This window comes from Oryzias melastigma, linkage group LG8 (genome assembly GCF_002922805.2).
Source record: "Oryzias melastigma strain HK-1 linkage group LG8, ASM292280v2, whole genome shotgun sequence".
In the NCBI taxonomy this organism is placed as follows: Eukaryota; Metazoa; Chordata; class Actinopteri; order Beloniformes; family Adrianichthyidae; genus Oryzias; species Oryzias melastigma.
In genome coordinates this window covers 2613606-2633163 of record NC_050519.1, presented here as the reverse complement: position 1 = coordinate 2633163, position 19558 = coordinate 2613606, and the positions used below count along the sequence as shown (strand labels likewise).

Below are 19558 nucleotides of genomic sequence, written 5' to 3'. Positions count from 1 at the left end.
ATCCACTTGCAGACAAATAGATCCTTGAACGTCTTTGTTTTCCTCGTTGCACAAGGTAGCTTGGGGGTGTGAGGGGTTGTAAGCTAGGCGGAGACCATGTAAACAGAAAGCTCTCAGGAACAGAAGGGGTATTTGGGATGCTCCAGCAGCACCGCTCACAACTCAGAGGTGAATTTCTAATGAACTCCTGTCGCTCTGCAGAAAATATGTCCTAGAATATGTCAGTTTTCTTTTGTTTTTTGGCTAAAAACTGCATCATCATCATCATTAAAAGACCACTGGGGACGCTTCGATGACTAAAGTCGGTCTTTAAACTGGCCAGTGGTCAACCGCATCAAAATGTTCTGCTGTGCTGCCAACCAGAGAGGAATCTCTGTTCTGTCCTTGTCAGCAGGACAACAGTGTTGTCTAAACATTCAGTGCATCCGCATTTAACTTGTACAATCAAAAAATGAAAAAAGGAGTGAGGAGAAACCCTTTTTTACCAAGACGATGGGAATCATTTCACATTTGCTGCACGCAAAAGCAGACACCAACTCTTAAGTAAAATCACTTTTAAAGTATTTTCCATCACTCTTAGAATGACATTTGTCATACAAATAAATATGATAAAATACATAGCATGCTTTGCAGCTGGAGACAAAATGTCTTTTGTTTTTCATTCCATAAGTTCACACAAAATGATAAATGCAAAAGTTTGAAATCTTGTTTCTCCAAGTTTTTTGTTTGTTTTTTTTGGCAGTCCTCCTATTCTGCAGCAGAGCATAAATTTGTTAGACCTGAGTAACCAACGGTTCTTTGGGACAGAACCTTAAGGTCATGGGGTCGCCTGTTACCGGTCCGCCACAAACCCCAGACATGAGGGTCCCGTTGAGCGGCGGGCACACAGCCCTATTCTGCCCGTACAGGGGGGCGTAATCCAGCGTGCTCTCCGGATCCTCGTCCATTCCGTCCTCCTCCTCGTCCTCCTCTCCGTCCTCCTCGCCCTTCTCCCAGACGGACGTGGAGACGTGGTGATACTCTCTGGTGTCCTCGCATTCCATCTCTCTGTGGTAAAAGTAGCTGAAGTTGGACACGATGACGGGCACGGGCAAGGAGATGGTGAGCACGCCGGCGATGGCGCACATGGAGCCCACCAGCTTTCCTCCGACCGTAATCGGGTACATGTCACCGTAGCCGACCGTCGTCATGGAAACCACCGCCCACCAGAAAGCTTCGGGTATGCTGGTGAAGGCCGTGTCTGGACTGTCCGCCTCAGCAAAATAAGCGGCACTGGAGAAGATTATGACTCCGATGAAGAGGAAGAAGATGAGCAGGGCCAGCTCCCGCAGGCTGGCCTTCAGGGTCTGACCCAGGATCTGCAGGCCTTTAGAGTGACGAGAAAGTTTAAAGATCCTGAAGACCCTCACCAGCCTGATGACCCTGATGAGGGCCAGAGACACCGACGGCTGCGTGCCTTTGTCCTTGGCCAGCTCCGTGCCCACCGTGACGAAATACGGCAGGATGGCCAAGAAGTCGATGATGTTCATGACGTCCTTGAAGAATTGCATCTTGCTCGGAGCGCTGATGAAGCGCATAACCAGCTCGAAGGAAAACCAGCAGATACAAATGGTCTCCACGATGAAGAACGGGTCATGGAAGGGGGTGAAGTTGGGTGGGACCAGGACCGTTTCGTTGGGGTTGGTGGGGTGAGGTGTGGTGGTGTATTGCTGCAAGACAAAGAATGAGGCAAACAGATCGTCTTATTTCCCATCACTAAAAGACTGTTTCAACCATTGACTGTACACGAGAACTGGACTGAGCGAGTGTGATGTCACCCATAGGAAACAGTTTACTTCCGGCTCCAATGAAATGAAGCTTCACCATACGAATGTCGCCATGTTGAAACCAGAAATTGTCAGTAAATGGTTATTAGTCCCAGTCAATGTGAGTCGACGTCTCTATGGCAACCACTGACATAGCAAGGTGTTGACGACACCCATAGAAAGTGCTTTACCTCTGGGCCTCGTGAAATCAGGCTGGGGCCTTCTCCATCACTTCCTGATAGTCTACCGCCATTTTGTAAACACAACATACATGCTTTCACTGAGGCATCTGATTGGTCCGTTTATGACTTGCATAACTTGCAATTAAGAAAAAATAGCTTTAAAAAAATGTGTTAAGAATATGGTGTCAGAGCAAAAGGGCTGCCACAAACGATTATTTTAATAGTCGACTAATCACTGATAAATATTTCCAATTAGTCGACTAATCTGATCGTTTGAAAACTGGATGTAAAACACACAAAGACACATCTTTACCTTTAAACTTAAAGTGTTTGAGCTGTACGCTAACTCCAATAAAGACAATTAAGACTATATTAAACATTTAATGAATGAGGTCGGCATTTAAATCAAAGGAACTATTTTTCATAAAAGATAAAGTTTTGGTCTCACTGACTCAAATATAACTAAAGTGCTCGCAACTCTATTCAACTTCCCTAAACTCTGACTAGAATTCCAAACTGTACGATGCTCTAGCTCGTAGCCGCTGGAAAGTTAGCATTTCTACATGTCATGCAGATTTCTTTTGAGAGCAGATGTTCCCTTGGGCAGAGAAATTTTGCTCTGATGGGGTTGCAGGAATGCATGGAAAATATTTAGCTAATAAGTTTCCGCTATGTTAGCTTAGCTTACCTAGATGATGATCCTCTTCGGCGTTATCATACTGACTCAGATTAGTTCTACTGTGCATGTTTGTCAAAGACAGTGGCAGACGTGGATTTAGAAAGCACGCACTTTAGTTTTGAGATTGAAAAAATGACAGATCGACTATTAAATTAGCTTTCGGCCATTTTAATACGGGACATAATCGTGACTAATCAGAGCAAGAATGTTTTTTCTGACAAATAAATGGATTTTTGTCTTTTTCAAACCAGCGGTACTTTACCTGATATGTCTAGTGGATATACTGTCAAGGATGGCAACCACTCAGCCTATCAGGAGTGAGCTTGTTGGAAGGCCACTCCCCCATCACTTAAAAGCAGGCTACACAAAATCTGCTGAACGTTTTGAACGCTGGGGGCTAGCAGGCTCCGCCTACTTTAATTGAAGTATCTGATTGGTCAGTTTATAAAAAAAAAATAGTATTATCAAGAACACGATAAGAAAAATGTATCAGTGACAGAATGACTGAGAAATAACTTTTTATTTCTCTATGGGATTTTGGTTTCTTGGATCACTTCCTGTTTGGAGCCTCAAAGGGGAGGAGTCACTCAGTCCAGTTCTCAAATACAATCAATGGTTTTATCTCGATTTAGGAAGGTAAGAATAAATGAGGGTTATCTCCATGGACACGGTGTTTACAGAAGTGCAAACAGGAGTACGATTATAATGGAGACGTGTTCTCAGCACATTTAAGCTATGAGTTCTGTGATACTGTGTTAACTTCTGTCCGCTCTCCTTTTTCACTCTCCCAGCTTGAATGTTTTTTCCGTAGACTTTTATATGTCGCTTTCTCTATATAAGTCACTTTCTCTATATTTAAACACACAAATAAACATCCAGTTCATGTGACTGTGGCTTGTGTTACAAGCATCTGACACTTCTTTCAAACCAGCTGTTTATTTTCCTCAGATCAAGGTGCAGATTTGAAACAAATTCAGGTTTTTTTGTTGTTGCGCTACGTCGTTCTCAGAATCAGGATCTGGCGAAACGAAGGAGTCGCTTCCACCTTCCTGATTAAAGAGATGCTGATTCCTTCGGGACCCCTTTCTTGGCTCGTGGTGTGTTTGCGCTTTAATTGGAATGGATGTTGTTTTGTTATTAACCTTAGCCTCAGAAACGAACAAAGGGAACTGCGTGTTCCAACATCAACATCCAGCTGAACCAACCCAACGTTTCAGTCCTCTGAAATGAGGATTTATAGCCGGACTGATGGATTGGATTTTATTGGTTTCAGCTGGACGGACTCTTGAAAGTGGAAACGGGGACGTTTCTCTTTGCCCATCAGTTCGCGTCTTCGTGTCTGCCTCTATACTGAGAGTATTGAGGGTTTTACAAGGGGAAGTGCCGACTGACAAAACTCATGTGGGTTTGATTAAACACGTGTTCATTTCCACTGTTTACATTTCATTGTCTGAAATGTCATGGAAATGCTGAAAAAGCTTTTTGCTCCAGACGTTGGTTCATACCTTTAAGTCAGAGTTGTGTATCTATTAACCTGTTGGTGAGCGGCAGATTACTTTAGAGCGGTCGTCTTCACTGATTATATACAGCATGACCACGGCTGACTGTGAGAGTGATGCTACATTGATTTACGAACACGTTCAGGTCGTTCTGCAGCCGTCATCAGAAACACTGATCTCTCGCCATGCCGGTCTCAGTCCCAGCTTTTTAATATGGACATGGGTTTATGTGTTGATGTACTCCAAGGGTTGTTCTGCATCTATATTTAGCCCCTCCAGGTCTGCAAGTGGTAACGTGAGACTCGTTCTCCTTCCCTGCCGTCTCCACTTGCTTCTCATCTTCTAAGCCCCTCACTTGCTCCTTAAAGTATCAACCAAATGCAAAAATACTTGTGGACTCTGCCGGGCTTACAGCATCTCTTTTTTTCTAAAACCTCGTCCTAACCTCAGCGTGGAAGCAGTTTATGCAGCGTCCTCACCTCCCTCCGCTCCTTCTCCTGTCTGAACTCCGGCAGAGTCTCCAGGCAGAAGATGAGAATGGAGAGGATGATGACCATAACGCTGATGATGGCGATGATCCGCGCTCCGCCGGAAGACTCCGGGTACTCGAACAGCATCCAGATCTGCTGCTGCCACTTCTTGGCCGGCAGAGGTCTCTCCTCCTCCTTGGGGAAGCCCTCGTCCTCCTTGAAGCGGTCGATGATCTCCTCTCCGAGCTCGTAGAAGTGCAGCTCCTCCAGGAAGATGTCCAGGGCCACGTTCGCCGGCCGCCGCAGCCGGCCCCCCGACTGGTAGAAGTAGAGGATGGCCTCGAAGCAGATGCGGTTCCTGTCCAGGAACAGTTCGTTTCGCAGCGGGTCAAAGTAGCGAAGGCGGCGCTGAGGGTCGCCCAGCAGCGTGTCCGGGAACTGGGCGAGCGTCCGGAGCTGGGTCTCGTAGCGCATCCCCGACACGTTGATGGCCAGGCGGTCGCTCAGGGCCCAGCCGCTCCTGGGGGGACCGGCCCGGCGGCTCCCCCTCCTGCTCCTCGGCTCCTTCTCGCTGCTCTCCCGCTCCAGCTTGTTGTGCTCATCTTTGCTCTGCTTCTGATCCTTGCTGGCCTCCTCAGCTTTTTGCTTTTCTGTTGACTCCTCTCCTCCTCCGTCTGTACCTCCTCCTTCATCTTGATTGTGCATTTCTCAGCCCCAGATGTTTTCTTCTTTTGTGACTTTTGTATCTGAGAAATGTAAAAACACAAAACTTTAAATGAGCTTAAAAGTATTTGAACCCTTCCACATGTGTGAAAATGAAACAGGTGCAGCATCACTTTTTAAGATTTCAAAATCACAAAACACAACTTTTCTAACTTGGACTTAAAGTTTTTTGCCCTTTAAATACTAAACTCTCCTATTTTGCTCCACTTTTCTCACCTTTTTGCCGTCAACTTCCACTCCGTCAGAGTGATCAGTTGTTCACCTCCAGGTGCCTCCAGAGATGAACCTCTCCTCCGTCTGCATTAATCCTCCCATCATTATGTCAGGGAAAGCCCTCCCGATCCTCCCTCCTTCATGAGCTGCAGGGAGGCGGCGGTGCGGCTCCTCCGGGGGGCTTCTGCGGCGCTTATCTGCAGCTCTGGGTGAAGTTGAGCTCGTCTGTAGGTCACTTGGTGTCTTCACTTGTACCCTCTCTCTCACGCTCAAGTGCGGCACCCGGAGAATGCTGCGGGGCGAAATTTAATCTTTGACCCACTACTTTTCCAGGAGCTCCAGCAGCTCGTCACCTCCTTTTTCCTGCTTCCCGACTGCTCCTCCTGCCTGAAATGTCAACCCTTCACCCCCACACATGTCTTTACCATTCTCGCGTACGGGAGGAAAGCGAAACTTCTATTTGGGACGTTTGACCTGAAATTAAATGTATTTAAAATTGTTTAGAAGTTCTCCCAAGTCATGTTTAGATACCTAATTAAACGTGAAAGTTTCTCTTTGAGTGTGAATCCAGACGTTTATTCCTGTGAATTTTCAGTGGTTTGCTGAACTTTTGACACATTTCAGAGAACGTTTGGAGGTAGCGGCTCTATTCCAACACTGGCAGGTCTGTGCGGAGCAGCAGGTAACTGTGCGTCTTTCATGGGTTCAGACACGAGTCATCTAAGCCAGATGTGGCTTCAGGTCAACAACCAGAGGTTAAAGTTGTTACTGTGGGTATTCTGTGACCCACATTTGGTGTCTCAATTCAAAACAGTCTCCTGGATTTCTGCCAAAGTTTGAATCTAGTTTTAATTTTGTTTTTACAAGTAATAAACGACAAAAACTCAATGAGAAAAAATGAGTTTTTTTTACCAATTAGGCAACCATAGATTTGTGATTTACCGCCACCTGCTGGCATTGAGTGTGAACTACACTGTTTTTTTAAACTATTCAGTTCTTTCCTGTTTTAGTTTTAGTTTACTATTTAGAAAAATGGCATAAAGTGGCAATTAACTCATAAAAATTAAGTTTGATCTTCTATTACATTTTATATATCTGACCAAATTTGACTTGAATTATACTTTAAGTTTTCTTTTTTTTTTTCTATTCTATTTTCAAAGTGTTTCCACTTGAATTTTAAGTATGATTTTGTCATTTGTCAGCAAAATTACAAAATGCAGAGCAACAGTAAGTCATCCCTGGTCGTTGCTGAGAGGTCTCCGTTTACACATTCTCCCACTAGCTTATAGCCCCTCATGCCTAAAATCTAGCTATCCAGCCACACAGTTCTGATCCAGATTCCAGCTTGGACGATGAAAACAAAGACGTTTATGGATGTATTTGTCTGCAACACAATGGAGCTTGTGGCTCCGTGCGCTGAAATGATCTTTATTCCAACTGCATTTTTATCTGGTCCTGATTCACAACAATTAGAAGAAAGAAATCCTCAGAAATGCAATTTTAAGCTTAAGTTTCCTTTTATATGTCCTCCAGCAACATAAAAATTATACAAGGACATGTTAAAAAGACATTTTTATGTACCTTAACACATCAAATTTGTTGAAAAAGCTGAACAAAACTTTATCCTGTTTTTTTTTTTATTATTTCCATAAACTCGAGTTTTGTGTGTGTTGTCTGAATTTTTTGCTGCTTCATCATTTTACTGTGGAATCCTTAAGTATGTGTTCACAATTTTAAAGGAACTAGAAATATCTTCCTCTTTTTTCCAAAATCTCACGAAACTGTGAGTCAAAAGGAGAAGTAATATATTTGAAAGCATTTGTTTTCTTTATTTTCCCTTGAATATATTTATTTTATTTTATTTTGAGAAGATTTTTTTTTTTATTTAGTTTCCCATCTTTCCCAGCGGCGCTTGAATGCAGCATAGTTTCTTTTTCGGTGCAGACGCAGAACTTTGCACCGGTGCTGCGTTTTTAGTGAACTCCGCGCAGAGCAGAGACCCGCCGCTCGAGCGCCTCTCCTGCTGCGGGGCCGTGCGGGGGGAAACGTTGCGGCGTTTCCGGGCAGATCCGTGCAGGAAAAGCGCTAAACATCATGTCCTTCCGCTACCTCCACAAAGTTGTTGTCGTCACTGGAGGGTCCAGAGGGATCGGCCGAGGGATCACCGAGGCGTTTGGTATTGGAACGGTCCACATTTCTAAAGAGGTTGCGGGTTCGAGTCCTCTAAAAGTGAGTTTGTTTTTCAGTGAAAAATGGAGCCAAAGTGGTGTTTTGTGCAAAAGAAGGTCAGTAAATTGTCTTTGTTTTGTTTGTTTGTTTTTTTAGCATTATCCAAGTAGGCCTTCACTAAAGTGTTTTAATTGTACCTCTAAAAACGTTTTGGTGAGCAGCAGGTGAAACTGTTGAGGCAGAACTGAACAGAACCGGACCAGGATCCTGCAAGTTTGTGAGATGTGACGTCTCTAAGGAAGAGGACATCAAGGTGAATTTGTCATGATAAGAAGGAAATCAGACTTTTGTTTTTCTGTCATCAGTCAGACATGTTCCTCCTCTGGTTGTCTCCACAGAGGTTGATCTCATCCACGGTGGAGCTCCACGGACACATCGACTGCCTGGTCAACAACGCCGGCTGGCGTGAGTCTGGTCAAACTTATGGCAAACCAAAAGGGTCAATAATCGCCAGGAAAAAAACTGCGTATTGACCATGAAAAACGCCGCTTTTAACTCACGTTTTAAAAGTAGCACGTAAATTACGGCGTCTTGTTTTGTCCAAAAAAGTGGTGTTTTATCGTGTATCAACTGCCCATTGAAAGCAGTTCTAGTGTGTTCAAAACCACCTGTCAAAAGTGGCGTTTTTTTGTCACATATGTGCGTCAAATACGGCGTTTTGCTTGAATAAAGGGGCTAGTTTTTTTTTTCTGAATCCCTCTCATGGTTGAGCAGTTACAGGACCTCCGCAGTGCTTCTGAGTTATCTGTGTTAAGGACGAAGTGGTTCTTAACAAAAAACAACCTTCCACACGTAGACATCAGATTATAGGAAGGATTTGTTCATCCATGGATTTCTTACAATTTGTAAGCAGGAATCAACAGTTCCTGTTGTAACAGCATGTTAGTTTGGTCATTTATTGACTACAAAAAGAGCTTTTAATTGTCTGCAACAACGAAAGACTATTTGTAATAGTTTATTAATGTAATATATGCTTGTAAAAACAAAAAAGAAGAAAACGAAGAGCAAAAAGAAACGCAATAAAACTGTTGCTGAAAGACTAAATAAACAGACATGAAAAAACCGAAGTGTAATGCCTTGGGATCGAACCCACGACTCCTGCATGAGAAAAAAAAATAATGTGCAGCTGACTTTACCACTTAGCCTCAAGATAGATTTACAGGTAATGCTCGTCTGTAGCCACTTTATTCGACACACATATGCGACACAACAAAGCGCCACTTTTGATGGGCAGTTCTTAACACACCAGAACGGCGCTTTTTACACCCATTTTAGGAAAAAACAAGATGCCTTAATTTTATGTGCTACTTTTAAAAAGTAGCGTTTTTCATGACCAATACACTGTTTTTTTACACCACTTTTCCTGATAATTATTGACCTCTTTGGCTTGCCATACCAACTTCCCGTCCTACAGCAGATCCATTAAAGTTGCTGTTGTGTATATTTTCATTTTCAGATCCTCCACACAAACCCACTGATGACACCACAGCAGAGGAGTTCAGGGATCTGCTCAACCTGAACCTCATCAGCTACTTCCTGGCTGCCAAAGTAAACTTTTCTAACTTAGAATAAAAATGTTTTTGACTTTACGGTTTAAATTATTGTGACTAAAAAAGAAAAATCACCTAAAAAATCTAATTTATTAGTAAAATTTTTAAATTATTAAGCGATTATTCAATAAAATAAAAATAGAAACCTGCGCCAATAAAGCTAAATGTATTCTATTTTTTCGCCTTAAAACCTGATGGGTTTATTTTTTAACCAAAAAAAGAGTTTTTCAGCTTTTAGTCCAAATATCCTGTTTAAGAAAAATATTTTGCTTAAAAAAATGAACTTTTTCTGATATGTTTATTAAATTCACCTTAATAGTTGTAGATTTAGCATATAGTGTAGTATTTAATTACTGCATTATTATTTTATTTTTTTTAGCTATTTTACATTCATTACATTTAAATAAAATAGTTTACAATTGACAATATTTTATCATTTATCGTTTTTTTGTTCTTGTGTTTTTGTGTCTTCAGTTTGCATTACCGTATCTGCGACAGCGTCAGGGAAACATCATCAATATTTCCAGTCTCGTGGGCTCTATCGGTCAGAAAGATGCTGTGACGTATGTTGCCACTAAAGTGAGTAAATATGGAAAGATGCGTTTATGCAGCCCAACGGCTCCTGTAATGCGCCGCTTTCTCCACAAGGGGGCGATCATCTCCATGACGAAGGCCATGGCTGTGGATGAGAGCCAGTACCACGTGAGAGTGAACTGGTGAGGAATCACATGACTTCAGCTTTACCACTCCTTACTTTAAGTTAAAGAATAACTGCAGTGATGACTTAAGGCAGTAAAAGAACATTAATGCACATTTTAAATTATTAAATGTTAATTTACAGCCATTTTTTTCAGATAAAAATCTGGATAGAACTAAAATACTGATATGAATGTATTTGTATTTTTATTATTTCCTACTTTTCTTTTTAAAACATTTTATATTTTTAGCCAAAATTATGTTTTAAAGGACATTCCATCTCTTAATGGTACATTTAAATCTTATTGTGTGGCGCAATTACGTCTTCTGTTGCTTCATTACTGTATTCTAATCAACGTGTATTTATTACATGTTTTTTTATTATATATCCTCCAGTTTCACTTTTTTTATGCTCATCCAGACCTGCAGATAAAAATGTTTTAAATCTTGAATCAAAACAGGGATTTCCAGCTGAACTTTAAAAAAACAGCAACAAAATAAGAAAAAAAAATGTAAATTTTATTTAAGGGGGGCTAGTATGGCAAGTATGTTTGGGTGTAGTTGCACTTCACAGCAGCTCTTAATTTTTGTGGGTTTTTTTTTTCTATTTATGGTAGGAAAAAAAACATCTAAACAATAAAATCATCATTTATAATTAGGAACATTTACTAAGGTCAAATGATATTTTTTAATATTTGGAATATTGTTTCACAGGAATTTGTGAATGTTAAAACATTATAATAAAGAATCACTCTGATTATCTTCTGATGTTTAGTTATGATTATGCATTTTTTAGGCAAAATTAAAAGGTCTGCATTGTTTTCTAGGACAAAGTTTTAAAAAATATTTAGGAATAGTTTTTTAGTGCTAAATGTCTTTATATACGTCCTCCATTGTCAGAAAAATATCACAAGAACATTTTAAAAACAGTTTTTATCAGAGTAGGTCTTTCATTTCTGAGGATATTTATTTATAAGAATAAAAACAACTGTAACAGAAAGGTTACTTTCTGCCGTTAACACCTTTGTGTGATGTGGGGCAGCATCTCTCCAGGTAACGTGATGACGCCTCTGTGGGAGGAGCTAGCTGCACAGACAGCAGACGCCGCCGCTGCAGTTAAGATGGGAGAAAACGCTCAGGTGAGACCTGACGGTAAACTTTAGCTCAGTGCTGCCCAGCTCTGGAGCGAACTTAAAATCAGACAGGGTAGTGGATCTCAAGGACGGAGCAGCCCTGAGCTAAAGTTTAAAAAGGAAATGGTTGCACTGAAAGTTAGATGGGATGTAAACATATTTCTGCAAAAGCTGTTCTGGAAATGATCATGTGACGCAGACAGAGGAACGGATAGGAGGAACTGGATCTTTACAGCATTGTTCATGCTTTAAGGTTCCTCACATTTTAGGGGGTTACTTTTAGAGTTTGATTCATTTATTTAACACATGATGATAAAACAGAAGCTTAACTAGAATATTTACATCGAACAGAACAGTAAGGTGTTCAGGGAGGTGAGACAGCCCCAGATAATCAAGACAACAAATTAAAATGTATTTTAAAATAATTATTATTTGGATAACAGGCTATTTTTTAATGTAAGTTTGCGAATTGACAAAGAGTTTGAAGTGAAAAGTAGGTCAGTGTGAGTATTTTATGATAAATTGTTCTTTTGTTTAGAGGTAAGTGTAGTTCAGTTGAAAGGTGGTGAATTTAGTGATTAAAATAATTATTTATGTGTGTGAAGGTCAACCGATGAAGTCCGCTATGTACAAATGTACAGGTCAATATCATAAGTGTTTAAAACCCTTAATCTACTAATTAAATAAAGTATACAGTTGTAATTCTCACGTTTTTGTTGTGACATCAATCTGTAAAAGTGCATCATTGCAGTGAGTTAAGTAAGATTAGAATAAACCATAATAAAATACTAGTAAACAATTTGGATGAACCAAGTCTCGTATTTTGAAAATTATGGATGTAGATATTCTTGCATAAATATTTAATATGTTCTTTCTTTTTGTCTTCCAGTCACACACCTAAGAAACAGACTTTTCTAACTCCTGTGTTAATGTCATCCAGATATTTGATTAGATTAGATTAGAAATGGTTTATTTCAAGCAATCAAGAAACAAAATAATTCATGTCAATCATCAGAAGTTTACATCCACGACATGTCAAACACATTAAAAGAAAGTCAGAGAGTGAGTGGGAGGAAGCGAACTTATATAATCCCACTCTGGCTCCACCTTTCCACTTCCTTTACGTGTATTATCATTATCCGGCTCGTAACTTAAGATCAGATATTTATATCTTTCCAACATAGATTCAGGTTATTAGTAATAATACTCGTGACCCGGAACCGGAAAATTAGCATGCAATTTGTTTTACTTAAATTTAGACTGTAATCAGTCTGGACACATTTGGTTCTCTTAAAGTGAATCAGAGTTTTTATGTCCCTCAATAATTCAGAACAAATTTCAGTCTAAATACACCCAAGTAGATCCTGGTCCAGGACCAGGAACCGCCCCCTGACCCGTCTTTGGAGGTGGTGTTGGTTCGTTTGCAATCGGACTGGAATTCGGTTCGTTTTGAGTTTCCGTCTGAATAGGCTCCATGCTCGGAGTGGAACAACTGGACCGAAACGGCCATCGTAGCCGGTGGTCATGTGATGTAAACAGAGTAGGAATGAACCAATCGATGAGCTACAAACATATGTAAAGCAATTTACCAGACAGAGAAAAGAGTCCAACTGTTCATTTGTTAGAAGATTTATTTTAACACAGTTGAAACGTTTCTTACATTTATTTCTGTGTCTCGTTACGCACTCAGCACAGCTGTGACGTCATCCTAAAAGCTAGCTTGTAGTTTCCTCAGCAGAATTCTCTAAAAAATAATCATGAAACCACAACGATGAGACAGCAACTCACTGAAAGGTGGTCAGATGAATCCAGGTTCATAAAAAGAACTTTTAACGTGATGCTCATGAACACTTCTCCTTACATTTCTACATCCAGCATGTCTCCACCGCACCAAAGGGGCAGTAAAATCTGTGATTTGTCCCAACAAGGATAACAAATTGTTTACTTTATTCTTTCTCCCGTTGATTTGCCCCGCCTTCATAATTCCTGACCAATGACTGAAGAGATCTGTAGTCACATGGTTTTGTTTACAAGCTTCGGTTCGAAACAGGAGGCTTGACGACAGTCTGATCACAGACCAAACACAAGCTTCAGGACTCGATCCAGACCAAATCATTTCTCCAGTCTGAATACATCCTTGATGAAACTTATTTGAGCTGCTTGATAAGAACCCCCCCCCTCACTCTGCTGTTTTCTCCCGGAGCAGCTGTTGGGCCGCATGGGGACTGAGGCCGAGTGTGGACTGGCAGCCTTGTACCTGGCCGCCGACGCCACCTTCTGCACCGGCATCGACCTCCTGCTCAGCGGGGGAGCCGAACTCAACTACGGCTTCAAGAGCCAGATCCAGACCTGATTTCCCGTCCCAAACTGTTGGCTTCAACAGACTAACACCCGCTTTAATCTGATACTGTTTACTAAACAAAAAATGGAGAAGTTACTGAAGAAATAAAGTGTAGTGTTTTGAAGTACACATGGCCTGGTTGAGGTGAAACTGTCATTCAGGGCAGCTGCAACCGGACCTCCAACACTCCCCTTTATCAGCCAATCAGCTTCAGCCTCTCTGTGACCGACAGTAACCTCTGCTGCTGCTCACCAATCAGGATCAAGAGTCCCAGCACGCCCCCGCAGAAATCCTGCTGTTCATAAATCCAGTCAGTACAGTCACAGCTGTTTAATATGCCTGTTTACTGTGACACATTCTAACATTCAATAAAAAAAAATAAAATTACTAATAAACACATGTCAAAAATAAAATCTACTAACATATAATGATTTTTGAACGAGAAAAATACAATTATAGAGTCTCGAGATCGATCCCAAAGGAAAAGTGAGCGGAACTGAAGTTCGGCACAGTTTGTTTCCGCACGGACACTTTAACCTGGATAATCTGGGGAGATGGCAGCGCTGAGGACGGTGAGTTCATTGACCGATGTGTGTGTTTGTTATCTGTTAACGTGGACTCTTCGGGTTAATTATTCACCTCGTTTACTGACAAATCCTCCGCGCGGGAAGAAGCCGGTCACATTAGTGCTGGGGAGGCGAGGGTGCACGCGCGCGGCGTCTGTCCCGCCAACAGCAGCGGCGCTGAAAAAAAAAAAAAAAAAGTAAACCAAATTCCGTTGAAAAATGAGGACTTTTTCAATTATTTACGAAAATGTGACGTTCCTGCTCTTTGCTAAAGATTGTTGTTTCGATGTTGGAGGGTTGCCAACAAATTCCGCAGATTTTAATCCGAATTTAGATATTTGTGTGGACAGCCCTCCAAAATAAAACTTTTATTTGACTTTTAATTTATTTTCTTAAGGTATTTGCTTATTTATGGATTAATGTATAGTTTTATTTTTACTTCCTTAAATGCTTTGAGATTAATTTAAAGTTCAAAAGTTGCTAAAAATATATAAAATAATTTTTAGGTTGTATTATTGTGAAAATTCTATCACTTCCTTCTCCATCTGAGGTGAAACAGCTCGATTAAAGCCTCAAACTGAACAGTGTGCAGTCTGGTATGTGATCAGCATCATCCCTGTGTTCCTCTGGGTGACGTGGATCCTCCACACTCAAATTACAGCTGAAGTCACACTGGGATTAACCTCTCAGATTACAGATTCTCAGTGTTCGGTTACCTCTGTTCACCAAAACTACATCTCCGCCTGGATTTTTTTAAAAGATTGTTCAGGTTTAATTGTTCAGAGAGTCTGGCATTCTTCGTTGTCGCTTCTATTTTCAGCTCTTGGCAGGAGCTTTGTCGTGTAGACGATGACTGAGAGGAACACCCTGATCTAGACCTGAACGTTCTGATGAATTATTACCATGAAGGGATTGCTGCTGGGTTGTTTGTGGGGGGGTATTTTTACATCGGTGCTCAGACTTGTTGTGTTTCGCTGCAGGTGCTTCACGCTCGAGTTGTTCAGGCTCTCCCGTTCTCCGGTTCTCTGCGGTTTGTCAGCTCCTTCAAGGTAACGAGGAACATGCTGAGAGTTTGGGTTTATCCCGATCGTCATGGTAACACTCTGTTGTTTTTAGGAGTGTTTGTAGAGCGTCAAAGGAAAAGGAAGTAACATTTGAACGTTTCCTCCTCCTTCTGCCTTTTTCTCTCTGCCTGACTGTCGTAATCATTTTTAATTGTGTTTTAATAAACTTGATTAATTTAACAGTCCAGTCAGCATCTCCACTGACTATAACGCTACTAAATGAAGCATGCTTTATGAATAACTACGATTGGAAAACAATCACTGTATTCGCGGCCTGCTCTGCTCTCGTCCTCGTTCCGCTTCACCTTCTCCGTCTCAGGCAGCGGATCTCACCGTCCAGCGGAACGCGGCATGCAGACCCAAGCCCGACCCGTCCACACTCCTCTTCGGCAAGAACTTCTCCGACCACATGCTGACCATCGGCTGGTCGGAGAAGAGCGGCTGGGAGGCGCCGCAGATCAAGCCGTTCCAGAACCTCTCGCTGCACCCGGCCAGCTCCTCCCTCCACTACTCCATCGAGGTAAAAGGCGGTGGATTCTGAAGCCCCGCCCACTCACTCACGGGTCTGGACTCAAACGTCCGCTGTTGTCGTGTCTGCAGCTGTTTGAAGGCATGAAGGCGTTCCGCGGAGTGGACGACCACATCCGCCTGTTCAGACCCATGCTGAACATGGAGCGGATGCACCGCAGTGCGGAGAGAAGCTGTCTGCCAGTGAGTGACACGCCAGACGGACCGAGGCTTCATGAAACCGTCCAATCAGAACCGAGCTTGATGGGATCTGGGGAGGCAGGAAAAGTGATATTAATGAAAGAAGATAGAAGATTAAATAAACGTTTTAAAACAGCCTGCACAGTGATATTGAGCAGTAGAGCAGAAGTTTTTTTTTCCAGGCCTGCAGATTTGTTTCTTGTGGTTGTATATCAGCATCTTTGTAAAAGTGAAACTGCAGACATAAAAGTCTTTAGAGTTCTTCTCATCTTACTGTTGATTTTTAGTAATATCTGAGTTAACACTTGATAAATTTAACATTTCAGACAAATAACAATGAAGGAAAATTTTTCTATCTGGTCTGTTTTTGTTGAAAATCTGCATATTGTCATCAAATTTACCATGTAGAACATTATAGTTAATAGTCTTTGATCACAACACAAAAGTGTGATTAATGTGATGTATATATATTAATCGACAACTTTATTTTTGAAATACATGTACTAAATGTACAGTTTTGTGTAAAAATTCATTTTGTGATTATTCGTAGATCATAAGTGGTTGACAAATACTATAGCTAAAAAAAACATTAATTGCGATCAATTTTTTCCCGGGTTTGCGATTAATTAGTTAACTTTTTTAATCGATCCCCGGCCCTACTTAAAATCAAGCAGACTTTTAGGTCAGTGGCCACAAACTTATGTTTTGTTTTTTGTTTTGTTCTTAAAGTTTTATTTTGGAAAACTGTCATTCCTGGACAGCTTTGTATCTTTTAAAGAAAGGTTTACCTGGTTTAGTTACACTGACTCAGAAACCTTTAAAACTGTAACCTGACCATCAAGAAATAAAAAAAAAAAAACATTTGTTTCAAAGCTTCTGGAACTGAAACACGTGCTTTGTTTTCATTTAGCTCAGGATCTGATTCTCAGGATCTCATCTTCTGATGAAACTTCTCAGTTTAACCTTCTGTTTTCCCTCCAAGCTTTCTTGACCTCGATTTCCCACAAGGTCGTTGATGAACTTCCAGGAAAAGAAAAACCTCCACTTGCTGCTTCTGTGAATTTCCTTTCAGAGAAATGCTGGATGTGAACATTTTTAGAAATGTTCTAGAAGCTCTTTAGAAGTTCTGCATGTTCGTCAGACGGTAAACTTTCTCTCCTGTTGTCGTGTTCGTCCTCCTGCAGCTCTTCGATAAGGCGGAGCTTCTGGAGTGCATCAGGAAGCTGGTGGAGATCGACCAGGAGTGGGTCCCGTACTCCCAGGACGCCAGCCTGTACATCCGCCCCACCTTCATCGGGACCGAGGTCAGCCTCATCGGGACAGCCTCCCTGTCGGAGGACGCTCTGCCTCACCGCTCTGCTCTCTGTCCAGCCTTCTCTGGGCGTGTCGCGACCTGGAAGTGCGATGATCTTCGTCATCATCGGCCCGGTGGGACCTTACTTCAGCACGGGAACCTTCAACCCGGTGTCTCTCCTGGCCGACCCTTCGTTTGTCCGAGCGTGGAAAGGCGGCGTAGGGGCCTACAAGATGGGAGGGTGAGGTTTGTTTTACTGAAACACTTTTCCTGAAGATGTTTGTTCCTGTGTGTTCACGTCTCCCATGAAGGCTGTAATCCCTCTCATTCCACGCGGCTGTAATCTGCCGCCGCGATTACATAACCTCACGTTAAACCCGCCTGACTCACTGAGCCAGAAGAACCTCTCCTCCCCCCACCAGAAGACCTGGAAACACCAGAACCACCGATGGCTCCAAACCCCCTGCAGTCATTCAGTTTCAGTTCTCGTGATGCTGCTGTGGAGTTCAGATGGTTTCACACCAGATGCTTCTTCTGGAGTCTCTTCTGCTGAAGAAAACAACTTCAGCTAAAGCTGTTTAACCATCAGCGCCACTAGTGCCGCCTCAAACCATTATTTCAATCCATTAGTCGACTAATTGGGTCATTAAATTTTGGATGTAAAACATCTTAACCATAATTAGCTTTAATCTTGAGGTGTTGAAGCTACATGCTAACTAAAAATAAAGACAATAGTTTATTAAACCTTTACTGAATCATTTGTTTGAAGACTTAAAATCCTCATGACCATTTTTTAATTTAAAAAAACAACATTCCCAGTAGTACTTTAATGATGATTATAAAATTTTTAACCAAAATCCCACAAGTCTTAAAAAGCCATTTTTTAAGTTGATCTGAAGCCTCTAAGTCTCCTCTGAGGGGGCGTGGCTTTTGGAGCTCCGCCCCTGATCTCCTCCTGTCCGCTGCTACATACATGTTAAAACTCAAAAACATTATTTTCATCGGAGGAGAAGTAGGCATCTGAAACAACAGGAAAAAGCTAAATAAAAGCCTACAATTATTTATATATATATATATATATATATATATATATATATATATATATATATATTTAATAAAACATGAATAAAGTTTTTCAAAACATATTACACACTCAAAATATTTGTGAGGGTTATTTATGAAAGAAAAAAAATATTGACAATCTAATCTGACATTAAACTAAAGTCAGAAACACTTTCAGTCTAAAGTGTGATCTTTTAGTTTATATTTCTTCTCAAGACATTTTTATGTTGAATCACTTTTATTTCTCTGCCTTTAAAGTCTTTTTTTTTTTTAAGTTCACAAGATCAGCAGGGAGACTGTGGCCCTGCCCACAAATATTATCTTTTTTTTTACGTGTGTTCGTCTGCTCCTGATTGACAACAATGACTAAAAAAAAAAAAACATTTTAGCTGAATTTTCTTAATATCAGACAAATGCTACAAGAACATGTTCAGAACAGTTTTCATTAGAGTGGGTTATTTGTGGACTAATATGTTTTTTAGTTTCTTTAAAAGTAGAACTAAGTTGTGGGTTTATATTACGCGAACACTCCGGAACAATAACCGTTCCGTGATGTTGGCATGTCTGCAGAAACTACGGGCCGACCATCGCCGTCCAGACTGAGGCGTTGAAGCGAGGCTGCCAGCAGGTGCTGTGGCTGTACGGAGACGACGAGGAGGTCACCGAAGTCGGCACCATGAACTTCTTCGTCTACTGGACCAACCAGGACGGAGGTTTGACTCTTTCTGACCCGTTTTTGTTCCTGAGCGGTTCTGTTGCAGAGGTGCTGTAACCCTCTATGGTTTACAGAGAAGGAGCTGGTGACTCCGGGTCTGGACGGTCTCATCCTCCCCGGCGTGACCAGACAGTCGCTGCTGGACCTGGCCCGTAGCTGGGTAAGACCAACAAACCCGACGCCGTCGCTCACCGAGGCGCTGAGTCTCCTCTCTGCTCCACCAGGGGGAGTTTAAGGTGACGGAGCGTACGATGGGCATGAAGGAGCTGCTCGGCGCGCTGGAGGCCGGACGGGTTCTGGAGGTGTTCGGAGCCGGAACGGCGTGTGTGGTCTGTCCGGTCGGCAGCCTCCTCTACAAAGGAAAGGTAAGAAGCCGTTTCAGGTCGTTTCGGGTCGACCCTTGAATTCTGGTCTTCAGGCTGAAACGTTTTCTTCTTCTGGTTTGGCTCTCAGACGTACCAGATCCCCACCATGCAGAACGGGCCGGACCTGGCAAAGAGGTTCTTCAAGGAGCTGACTGACATTCAGGTGAGAGTCAGCAGCTTCATTCCACCTAAAACAGAGGTCCCCAAACGACGGTCCACGGGCCGGAACCGGCCCACCTCCACATTTGGCTCGGCCCCGAAACA

The 19558-nt window shown here is 42.0% G+C and overlaps 3 protein-coding genes across 3 annotated transcripts in view; 2 read left to right on the top strand and 1 right to left on the bottom strand.

Moving 5' to 3' along the window:
- Positions 1-5340, bottom strand: LOC112146036 (potassium voltage-gated channel subfamily A member 1). The gene is made up of 2 exons (XM_024271600.2): positions 4645-5340; positions 1-1709 (listed from the first exon to the last, which is right to left on the bottom strand). The coding sequence occupies exons 1-2, from the start codon at positions 5338-5340 to the stop codon at positions 774-776; spliced, it is 1632 nt and encodes a 543-aa protein (XP_024127368.1). The 3' UTR covers positions 1-773.
- Positions 5341-7225: 1885 nt separating this feature from the next.
- Positions 7226-13649, top strand: hsd17b14 (hydroxysteroid (17-beta) dehydrogenase 14). Its single transcript, XM_024271605.2, has 9 exons — positions 7226-7747; positions 7818-7856; positions 7962-8053; positions 8139-8205; positions 9257-9348; positions 9825-9929; positions 9999-10066; positions 11089-11185; positions 13386-13649. Exons 1-9 carry the CDS (start codon positions 7666-7668, stop codon positions 13530-13532), a joined length of 789 nt encoding a protein of 262 aa, XP_024127373.1. The 5' UTR covers positions 7226-7665; the 3' UTR covers positions 13533-13649.
- A 270-nt stretch (positions 13650-13919) lies between these two features.
- Positions 13920-19558, top strand: part of bcat2 (branched chain amino-acid transaminase 2, mitochondrial) — a 6904-nt gene continuing 1265 nt past the window's right edge. Inside the window, exons 1-10 of the mRNA XM_024271603.2 lie at positions 13920-14092; positions 15067-15135; positions 15470-15670; positions 15751-15861; positions 17043-17162; positions 17230-17393; positions 18785-18927; positions 19004-19089; positions 19154-19294; positions 19383-19457. Coding sequence (XP_024127371.1) covers positions 14075-14092; positions 15067-15135; positions 15470-15670; positions 15751-15861; positions 17043-17162; positions 17230-17393; positions 18785-18927; positions 19004-19089; positions 19154-19294; positions 19383-19457 — 1128 coding nt within the window. The 5' untranslated portion in view covers positions 13920-14074. The remainder of the gene's footprint in view (positions 14093-15066; positions 15136-15469; positions 15671-15750; positions 15862-17042; positions 17163-17229; positions 17394-18784; positions 18928-19003; positions 19090-19153; positions 19295-19382; positions 19458-19558) is intronic.